Source organism: Etheostoma spectabile, chromosome 6, assembly GCF_008692095.1.
Source record: "Etheostoma spectabile isolate EspeVRDwgs_2016 chromosome 6, UIUC_Espe_1.0, whole genome shotgun sequence".
Classification (NCBI taxonomy): domain Eukaryota; kingdom Metazoa; phylum Chordata; class Actinopteri; order Perciformes; family Percidae; genus Etheostoma; species Etheostoma spectabile.
Window position 1 is genome coordinate 21452538 of NC_045738.1, and position 11567 is coordinate 21464104.

The following is an 11567-nucleotide window of genomic DNA, read 5'->3' on the forward strand; positions in this document are numbered from 1 at the left end:
GGCCCTCCGGGGCCCTGTCCCCCCACCCTGGACCCCCCTCCCCCATCCACCACCTTACCCCTTATCCCAGCCCCATCCCTCTCCCAGACCTCCCTGCACATATGAGGGACAGGCTACCCAGCCCTGGCTCCCCGCTGGCACACCATTCCCCTCCCCCCTTAGAGATGAGCCTACAGAAGCACCAGTTAGATGGCGGTAGCCGAGGGGTGATGGGCTCTGACCGGGACCTGCAGTCTACTGCTTCCTCCATCTCTCTGCCCTCTGTGAAGAAGGCCCCCAAGAAGAGGCGCCTCTCACTGGCTTCTCTTTTCCGACGGCGGGTTCGGGAGCCAAAATCCGGGCGCCAAAGGTGCCGAGAGCTCCAACAACCCGGACCTGTAGGGCTTGGAGGGGTGGATGGCATTGCCAGTATTGAAAACATCCACTCTGAGATGTGTAATGACAAGAACTCTGCCTTCTTCTCTGTGGCTGGGGCCTCCGCTGCTGCCTCCACCTCTTCTGCCTCAGGGCCTTCTTCCTCTACCTCCTCCTCCTCCAAGGCAGGGGGCGGGACGGGGGCGGAGCTACTGGAGTGCCCGCTGTGCCTTCTGCGCCACTCCAGGGAGAACTTCCCCGACATCATGACCTGTCACCACCGCTCCTGTATGGATTGCCTGCGCCAGTACCTGCGCATCGAGATCTCAGAATCACGTATCAACATCAGCTGCCCCGAGTGCTCAGAGCGCTTTAACCCACACGATATCCGTATGATCTTGGGTGACCGGGCCCTCATGGAGAAGTACGAGGAGTTCATGCTGAGGAGGTGGCTTGTGGCTGACCCTGACTGCCGCTGGTGCCCTGCACCGGACTGTGGGTAAGTGGTGAATTTAAATACACAGCACGTGAACACAGCCACAATGACACTACAATCGGCTGCAGCTCACAGTGATCCTGTTATAGACGCCATGGAAATCTCTAGGTTCTCTCAAAGCAGCAGATTTGTGCCTGTATGTCCAGGGTGTCTCAGGTTGACCTGCTGAGGTAGTTGTATGTGGTGTGTGAGCTGGAGTAGGGGACGTGTTTCCCAATGTAACAGTCTTTAAAAGGAATAATACAAGGTGAAGTTAAGTGGCCCATTGGAAGAGAAAATTAAAATGTGATTACAACAGGTGAATAAGGACACAGTAACTCAGGGAAAGAAGAGTTTTTCAGTCAAGTTAATCTACTCTTCAAAGTCTTTATGTTCTATCAAAGTAATAAGAAAATCCCTTACACATGTACTTTTGCTAGTGCTTGTTTTAAAGGTCCCATGACATTAGGCTCTTTAGATGCTTTTATATAGGCCTTAGTGGTCCCCTAATACCATATCTAAAGTCTCGGTGGCCTCGGTGCAGAATTACAGCCACTAGAGCCAGTCCCACAATGAGCTTTCCGTAGGAGGCTCGGGGTGTGGCCTTGACTAACAGCCACTTTGCTCGTTAACATTAACATTTAACATTAACACATATTAATGTTAAAAACCTCCAAGAATTTTGTGACGCTCACTTTTTCTACTACCATGGCCCCATGGACCATTTTTCAGATTAAGTGTTATACAGAAAGTGCTGAGATCTAAACTGATTTGATGTTTTGTTGTCAGCACCGCAGCACCAAAGCCGTGGTCTCTCCAGTCTTCTGCAGTCCCTAGTCTGTGTTCTATTTAATGCTGGTTGTTTATCGACAATGATTTTTTGAAATAGGATTGACATGTCTCTGCTCTTCCTCACAGTCTGTCTGCATTCTAGACTCAGTCCTCAGTAGAGTAAAATAATCCACCGCGGAGGAAGTCTCCCAGGCTCTTCATGGCTCTGTGATTGAAACTTAATCTTGGGTCAGTCACAGAGGGGCTGGGAGGCTTCTGCTTCACTCGGATACAACTACGTCACACACTGCAGGGTTTCCCTTTAGGAAATTGGCAAGCCAGTAATTTGCAGCTGTCATCTTTGAACTGATGAACTTTTCTTATTCTTGAACATTCTCTTTGTCAGCATTCCCTGCTTTTGTCTCCCGTCTGTTGATTGAAAGCATCAAGCCTCGCGTCACTTCAGCTGTCAGAAATGATAGGTTTTGCTATGCTGTTCTGTGTTATGTAAATACACATGCAATTGCAGAAGACACGGGGAAACGGGCTGACTGACAACAGCTGTAGATTCTACTCCAGAATCTGTGTAATACAATAAAACAGGTTAAAACGTCCTGTCCAGATCAAGATCACTCTAGCTGATGGTCTGGACAACAGTCTCACATTAAACATAAATCCATTGCTGTGCAACATTGCAGTGCTGCCATTTTCTCCCCTTGTGGTTTCCAAGTTTTTATTTTGTGAAAATGAATTGTTTCTTGTGAAGTGAGTGGCGTGTCCACAACATGAAAAATAGGTGTTGCTTAAGTGAGAATAGAAAGGCCTTCATTTGAAAGTCACCCTGTCGTTATAAATTAAGGATGAAATTGTCTCCACATCACCACTTGGAACCAAAAGTCCATCATGGGACATTTTTACATATTCATATATTATGCATTTGCCTGAGGACACACTCATACAGTCAACACAGTGATTGAGGATGGACAAAGCATCATCAGTCATGTCAGGAGTATACTGTAACCTCTAGGTGGATCACAATGCTGATGAAAAGAAGGAGACAAAGTGGTTTTCTAGTTGGCCATTTTACAAGTTCATTATTATATATGTATAAGATGATGGATTAGGCTGCTAACATAGGCCCCAGCTACATTTACTTTAAAGGTCCAATATGTAATATATTTTAATAACTTTAATAAATTCAAAAATGACCTCAATTCATCAGATATTAAGGAAACTACAAAAAAATTCTTTTCTGACAACAATGCTAATGCCAGTAATTTCTCCTTTTGAAATTTCCATTCAGTGACAGAATTTCTGTTTGTGTTTCTGCCTTGTTGCCAGATATACCTGTTAAAAACGTAAACCCAACGTGCTAAAGCTGTAACATTAAAAAGCAGCAAACGGGTTCAACAAAGCTAGATTCTACCTGACATACAAAAAAAACTGGCTTGTTTCTAACCGTTGCATGACCAGAGATGTAACAAAAAAAATATTGGAGATGTATTGGAAAGATGGAGACAGCTTAGAGCCCAAAAGCTAATTTAACAGGTAAGCATTAGCTTCAGGCTAATTTATCACGGCTATGTCATTTCAAATTGAATTGTATAGCTAGAGTACCCGAGTTGGATAGTTGCAAAAACAATTGAGACACAGCCAGTGAAGTGATCCTGACTGGTTCTGGCTAATGCCACCATGCTAACCCTGCTAATGTTACCGTAGGGCCAGTCCAGCGGGCCACGGCTGTTTACAACTTGTAGCCCGTTCAGCGGCCGTAGCTGATAACGTTATTTTAAGCCACAAGAGGGGGGCCATCAATCGGGAAGAGAGGACCATGAGTTCGCAGTGTGTTTAGCGATTGTTGCTGTAATTATAATCATTCAGTCAGGGGGAAAGAACAGCAAGATAGTGTTATTTTTAGCGGTTCTTACCGTAATTTGAAGCCTACATTTTTGTTACTTTTACTTCCCACGGGTTTAGTTTGTACTCGCAGAAACCAATCTCTCGTTTTTATTGTGACGTTGGTGCATTTAGACTCATTCTGGGATGTCGTTGTGTACGAAATCTTAACTTTTGCCTGTTTTGTTTGTCTGCTACCAGGTATGCAGTGATTGCTTTCGGGTGTGCCAGCTGTCCTAAGATCACGTGTGGCAGGGAGGGCTGTGGTACAGAGTTCTGTTACCACTGTAAGCAGCTGTGGCATCCCAACCAGACCTGCGATGCAGCGCGACAGCAGCGAGCCCAGAGCCTCCGCCTGAGGACCGTCCGCTCGTCCTCCCTCAGCTACAGCCAGGAGAGCGGAGCTGCAGGTTGGAAACTCTTCTTTTTCTGGGTATCCTACGCATGTCTGTCAAATTACTCAAACTTTGTTAAACATGAGCATCGATTATAGCCAGTACATTACCAAAATTTGTAGTAAGAGTGGTGCATAGATGGTGCATAGACCTCTTCTAAATGGGAGATGGATTGAGAATATGGGTTTTGGTAGCATATTTCAAAATGCAGTGGAATGTGCCAACAATTTGTTAATTTTACTTAATATTAAAACTGTCAAACAATTAAAATGTTTAATCGCAATTAATTGCATCATTGTCCATAGTTATTTTGCAATTAATTACACGTTTTATCTGTTCTAAATGTACTTTTTAAAAGGGATATTTATTTTTTATTTTTTTAATGCTCTTATCAACATGGGAGCAGACAAATATGCTTTCTTTATGCAAATGTTTATTATTTTTGCAACTATCCAAAACTATTACAAATACTGTGTAGAATAACTAATATGTACAGTATGCTCAAAAAATATATTGAAAGCACAATATGGCAAACTCAAGCCCATCAAGCAACAACAGATCTTGACCTGAATGTAACATTAAGCTTTACCCTTGTAAAGCTTAACTAAAAATCCTATTTTTCATATCACAATGTTGCTGCTGCATCACTTCCTGATTTCCCAAACAACAGAGCACACCGAGGCCCAAATCACAGAACACCCATGCGTAAATCGCACGTCAAACACATTTGTCGGATTTGCCTTATCACGTTCGTTTTGACAGGCCTAATTAAATGCTTTAATAGTTAGAATTGTCATGTTTTTTTCTCACCATGATGAAGTTTAAAGGATATCACCTGATTGACCAGGCCTAGATTGTTTGAGCAAAAGTGTAACTAGTGAGTAAAACTACACCTTGCAATCATAGACTCTTTCTATTCTACTGCCTTCCAGCTGATGACATTAAGCCATGTCCGCGCTGTGCTGCCTACATCATCAAGATGAACGACGGCAGCTGTAACCACATGACCTGTGCCGTCTGCGGCTGTGAGTTCTGCTGGCTTTGCATGAAGGAGATCTCAGACCTGCACTACCTGAGGTTAGTTTGTCAACACACATGCACAGATCTTCATACACAAAGACCCAGTTTGGATACCTGTGGACATGAGTATTTTAAGACACATAAAACGATTGTTATTGTAATAATGCCCGGGCTAATAAAACAGATTTGCTGTTGTAAAAATGTGTATTGGTCACTTTTATATCGATGACTCTTCATTTAGGGAATTGCTCCGGGGGGGGGGGGGGGGGGGGGGGGGCCTCTCCTTCTGCTTTATTTGTGTTGGCATTCTAAACTATGGTTAAAGCGTAAATCTTGCCAAAATGCAACCTAGGGTATATGAGAATGTACCCGTGTCAAACTTTAGTTTAAAAGCATATTTAGGAAGGAAACGTCATTTTTAAGATTTACCGTATTCTCGTTTTTCGGTCAAATGGCCTTTTGAATGGGAGTCCTAGGGGCACTTGTACACTAGCCTCAAAATAGCTATTTTTAAAACACTAAGAAGGCTCGACACAACATAAAACTTTGCTCGAATTATCACCAGGGGCTCTACACATAAACGCAAGCATTGAGAACATTGTTTGTGTTCACAGAGCTTACTAAAAAAAGAGAGGTTTTGAGCAGTTGTTTACGCAATCCACCATTTTCCCAGTCAAAAATAGGTGATCTTCAAATGCAAATGAACGGACTCCATGGGAGGAAATGACATTCTTATATGAGGCACCTTTTTCAACTACAAGGTCAATATTGTTTTTCACTAATGACAAAACAACAAAATATCCGTGCATTTATATGGAACTAAGCTTTAGGAGCTTTCCATCTTTACTCTCCTCCCTCAACTATTTTTGACTGGCTTGATAGACGGTGACTGGAAGAACAACAGCTACAGTGAGTTTCTCAAAACCTTTCTTTTTAGTAAACTCTGTGTAAACAATGTTCTTAATGCTTGCGTTCATCTGTAGAGCACCTGGTGATACTTTGCGCAAAGTTTCATGTCGTGTCAAGCCTTCTTAGTGTTTTAAAAATAGCTATTTTGAGGCTAGCGTAAAAGTGCCCCTAGCACTCCCCTTCACAAGGCCATTTGACCAAAAAACGAGAATACAGTAAATCTTAAAAGTGACGCTTACGCTCTAAATATGCTTTTAAACGAAAGTTTGACTCGGGTACACTCACAAAAAGCCCCTAGGTTTCATTTTGGAGAGAGTTTTGCTTTAACTGCTTCTCAGATCTCTGCTGGGTGAATCCTGACAGCTAGTTAGACTATCTGTCCAATCTGAGTTTTCTGTTACACGACTAAAACAACTTTTAAACGTACACATTTCACCAAAACAAGTTCCTTCGCAAGGCTTTTTTGCACAGGCACCATTATTGCGTCCGCCTCTTACCATTACCCAAAACAATTGTGATTGGCTTAAAGAAATGCCAATAAACAACAGCATGTTTTCTCCCATCCCAAAATGCTGTGTGGACTAGCCAGACCCTCCTCCGCAGCTCCGTGAAGGAAGGTCTGGCAGAGACTGATCCATTGCTAACAACCAAAAACTTTTTATAGTGAAGTTGGTAGGTTAGTTAGAAGTTTTGTTGCCTGAGTAGTGGTTGAGATTAGGAACCTATTATGCAAGCAAGTTTGGAGAGTTTCAGACCTGGCTAAATTAAAATAAAGTAAGTTTGGAACAGCCATATAGCTATCCAGCACGCTGAAAGTGATACTTTGCCAATTTCAATCCAGCTCTGTGTCATCTTTGTGTGGAAATGTTTATGAAGGCTGTTTGGCTTCCCTCTGTGGTGCCAGTGCATAAGCTCGGACCAGCCGAGGTCTGCTGAAATCCAGCAAATCGACAGGTTTGCATCATCTTGTGGATCTTGGTAGCCCACGACTGCTCTGCGCAATTGGGAGCTCCATGGAGGGAAGCCATACACACTGCCCACACTGCCATGACACAGACCTGGATTTAAATCAGCTAAATATCTCTTTAAGACATTTGTCTCCAGTCCACATGGAGAAACATGTTTTCATCAGTTGTGTATATCAAGGGATGAACATGCTGAAGACCTATTACAGTATTGACTAAATGAATGATTAATACTTAGCCATTTCTTTTGTTTTTCTTAATCTCAGTCCGTCAGGCTGTACTTTCTGGGGGAAGAAGCCATGGAGCAGAAAGAAGAAGATTCTTTGGCAACTCGGAACACTTGTGGGTGCCCCCGTCGGCATCGCACTCATTGCCGGCATAGCTATTCCCGCCATGATTATTGGTATCCCTGTATATGTGGGAAGGAAGGTAAGGCTCTGGTGAAGCATTCATGTGCAGTTGTCTTGAACATATATAAGTATTCTTGCTTGTAGTTTTCACTGCCTGGATGAGGCAGAGCAATCAGTCCGTTTAAATGCAGTTTAAAAAAAGGGATTATATTTGGGTTAAGGGAGCACTCCGATTTCTCAAATGGCATGTAAACACCTCGGATTTCTTATAACCCGGTTGACGGACCTAGAGAACTCCTTTAGTAACTGGGGTATTCCTTCATGTATACACCTTAACCGGGCTATGATCAGTTTAAGCGTCAGTGCATGCTTTAACTGCCACTTAGTGTTTTTTTAACCAGAAATTATCCATCAGCGCTGTGAGTTGTAGTCGTTGCTATGATACCATACAACAAAACAACGAAGCCGAAATCTGCGGGCCATCGGCAGCAAATAGCTTGTCCATCTGTTTTACTCCCTGACGAGGCAGCAGCGGACATCTGGAGATGGCTAAACGGATTGCCCATCTCCAGTGCTGTCAACGTTGTCTCTGCAAAAATGTGGATGGACCTTTCAGCCCCCGCTGGCTAATGTTTTAGTGTTGGTAAGCTAACAAAGTTACCTTGCTAATTCCACCCGACACTGGTTACAGATATAACCCAACCTTAATGAGCCAAAAAAGTTGTCAGTTATCTAGTGAGAACACTGTGCTTTCCTACGATGTGAAGTGTGTAATTGAAACATTAAGTTGGTCAGTTTTACTAATTTAGTGTCCGGTCGGTGTAAATATGACCAGAAACAGTGTAGAGGATCCTTGGTATTACATAGATCAACCGGAAGAAAAAGCCAGTTACTCTGTCATTCTTCCCCGCTCATGTATATGGGAAGAACTTGCATAACCTGGTTATTCACTAACCGGGGACCCTACCCTGGGTACTGCTGTGCATGTAAACACACTGATTGACTCATTCTGATCTATCAGTCGGCGCGTTTACTTGCAGTTTAAAAACACCTGACTATATTCGGGTTAAGGCAATACCCCGGTTTCTCAAACACCATGGAAACACCTTACCTTGGCTGAAATTGAGGTTCTCATACCCAGGTTAACAGAATTAGATAAATCCTCTAGTAGCCAGGGTATTTGTACATGTTTACACCGTAAACAGGGTAAGCTCAGGTTATGCGTCTGTGCGTGCTCCGTAGTTTATAACTGGCGCTCCCCATACCGCTGTAGTGGTTTTTGACCCAAACTAGCAGAGAGCAGTTGAAACGGTGCCGATAACAACAGCAACAACATGTTGGTCATGGTCAACCGGAAGACAAAGCCTTATTCCGACCAGTTGTACGTTGACAGAGCACTACCTAAAACCACCTAAAACTACCACACATATTGGCATGTATTTTTCTCGGGCTCTTTAGTTATCTTGAAGTTAGCTGAGGTAATTTGTCAGTAACCTGCCCAGTGTGTATATACATATACACCTGTTTTGTTTTGTATCACTCGTCCATCCAGGTCTGTTCACTCAATAAGATTTTAACATTACCAGGGACGTCGTTAGGCCTATTTTAGGGGTGCTAAAGTTACCCTAAAATGTTCCTAAACCCCCTGAATAATAACAAGAAACACAAAAATAATTAAAACATTTTTTTACAGTGCACTCTTTATCACTAACTACAGTTAATCAATCTTCTTTCACCGTTCATCTTTTTGTGCCAGTGTGTAGTGTGTCTGTTTTAATTCTATTTTACAACTGTCAGCTGGTTGAAACTGTGCACAGTAAAGGTATGTGGACGAGCGAGGTAGATAGATAGCTACTGATGAGAGTCAAGCGGCATTAAAACGAATCAAAGATTCTGCAACTGTATCAAGCATCTCATTATCACTAAACGTATCCCCATTCATATTTAGACGCAAGTTAGACAGAAGTACAAAGAGTCGTTGTGCTATCAAGATGATGCACCATCTCACTGCTGGTGTGGATTGGCAGCTTTCAGAGCGTTGCAGACCGGAGCGTTGCAAGTAACTGGAGACTTCATCTTGTCTTGTTGCTACTCTGAACTCGCTACATGCAGACATACGCGCGCGCGCGCGCACACACACACACACACACACACACACACACACACACACACACACACACACACACACACACACACACACACACACACACACACACACACACACACACCCCGATACACACGGTAAGTGTGAAGGCAGATTGATTACATGTAGTGAGTGATACAGAGTGAAATTGTAAGTTGTTTTTAATAACCTACTACCTACGTTTTCTTGAGATAAAGGAAAGGAAATATTTTGTTTTTTTTGAACAAGCAAAATACAAGAAATAGTTAACCTAGCAAGCTATCCACAGCTCTATATTAATCGCCAATAATATAGCCTATCTCTATAGTGTTCTGAAACAATATCATTCCTCATAGAATGTTGTCACTGAAAACTTAATATCATAGGGTCCCTGTTAATGCTATTGTACCAGTGTATCCTTCAATTCATTGAGCAGATGAATATTCAAAGATATGGATTTGGCAGAATAAATTATCTTTATTTGAGAAACGCTCAAACTTGTGTTGTCAAATTTTGCTATGACCTTAAGTTAGGATTCTTGGTTTATACTGTATGCAAACCAGAATCAATCTACAGCGCAGTTACAGTAATTAAATAGCATTCTTTGAAAAACTTGTCTTATAGAGAGAGGAATTAGATAAAGTATGCTAATACTTTATCACACATTTACATGAGCAGAAAAATAGCATTTAAGTCGTTGCTTACAGAATAACTCATCAGGAGCAAAGTCTGGCCTAAGTAAATTCCCCCATGCAGCTTTGATGTGTCTAAAAGCTAACATTACAGTGTCTTTTGTTGAACAAATAGAAATGGAAGAAGAGGATATGTCTGTCACTTTTTACTTGTTGACATCTTGGTTTCTTGACTTAAGAGTAGCTCTAATACTGTAACAAAAGATGTGAGTGCAAAGATTTTGCAAACGCAAATAACCACACCCATTTAAATCCTAGTGACGTCCCTGGACATTACAATCAAATGAAAGTATTCAGACGGTAGAATTCCCCTCTGAAGCCAGCCAAGAAGAAGCCAGAGCCAACAAACTTCTCTTCCCTGACAAAAGCAGAGCATATTCAGCAGTGATCACATGACACATGTGAAACATCTGAGCATGAATCACCTGCATTCCACATACTGTGGATAAATGTTTAGTCTTGGTATAAAGTCTGCTTCCTGGTGAATCCCTACACCAGGGCCATGGCCGTTAACTTGCAGCATGGTCACGTGTCCTATCAGCATTAAATTGTCACTGTTGACTGACGTATTAAGCAGACATGTTATGGTTAGGCCTGGCAAATCCAGTCCCATTTAAGAATTTGGGTTATTCTGAGTCACTCACTAAACTGAACCGGGTTGTGCAAGTCACTTGAGTCAAGTTACGGACTGTCTGCTCGACCTATTAGATGTAAACACCAAACCTACAGTAGGCCTAACTGGGTTACGTACATATCATTGTATGTTATTTCAGAAGTGAAAGAATGGCTTTTGTTGTTTGCTTGACTCTGAGCTTGAGCGGAGACTTCACTCGCTTGTCTGTATCAAATCCACTCATGACAACGCAGCCGGCTGATTCACGGGATTGACTGACTCGCGCAAGCATCGACAACTCACGAGTCATCGAGGGCTTGTGAGTTGTCTGCAAGGCGAGCCATGTTTGCAATGTTTCAATGACTGTCTACTTGAACTAATTGCATTTTAACATACGACATGTATACACCAAACCTACAGTAGGCCTGGCTAGGCTATGTGCAGAACATGGTACGCTGTTGTTGATTTGCTTTACCCTGAGCTCAAGGAAAGAATTCACTCACTCGTCTGAATCAGATCCACTCATAACCGGCTGATTTGCGGGATTCACTGACTCGCGTGAGAATTTACAACTCACGAGTCACAGAGGACTAGCGAGTCACAGATGACTCGCGAGTCACTGAGAATCGTGAGTCATTAAGGGCTTGTGAGTTCTCGAGTGAATCCCGTGGACTGCGAGCTTCCGGCCCTGAGTCTACGGGTCGGACTGTCTCTCTGCTCAGTCAGTCGCGCTTGAGTTGACTTGGAGTTGTTGTTGCCTACGAAATTGTAAGTTATAAAGCGTTTTGCAGCTAAAATGGCTAGGAATAGTGGTAGCTTATGCTGCAAGATGTTTGTGTGTGGTGCTGTCATCATTTTAGATTGAATTGTAGTAGGACTCAACGGAACCAGGTTAATGATAGTAGTGACTCACGATTTGTGAGTCAATTTAAAGACTCGGGGGGCGCCCAGGTCATTCAGTTGGTAGAGCGGGCGCCCATATATAGAGGTTTACTCCTCGACACA

The 11567-nt window shown here is 42.8% G+C and overlaps 1 protein-coding gene across 2 annotated transcripts in view; it reads left to right on the forward strand.

Annotated features, from left to right (window-relative positions):
- LOC116691536 (E3 ubiquitin-protein ligase RNF19A) overlaps positions 1-11567 on the forward strand; it is a 35336-nt gene that overhangs the window by 15521 nt on the left and 8248 nt on the right. For both annotated transcript variants that reach the window (XM_032519237.1, XM_032519238.1), the window contains exons 2-5: positions 1-853; positions 3698-3906; positions 4824-4968; positions 7052-7214. The exon at positions 1-853 is cut by the window's left edge and continues 113 nt beyond it. In XM_032519237.1, the coding sequence (XP_032375128.1) occupies positions 102-853; positions 3698-3906; positions 4824-4968; positions 7052-7214 (1269 nt within the window). In that variant the 5' untranslated portion in view covers positions 1-101. The remainder of the gene's footprint in view (positions 854-3697; positions 3907-4823; positions 4969-7051; positions 7215-11567) is intronic.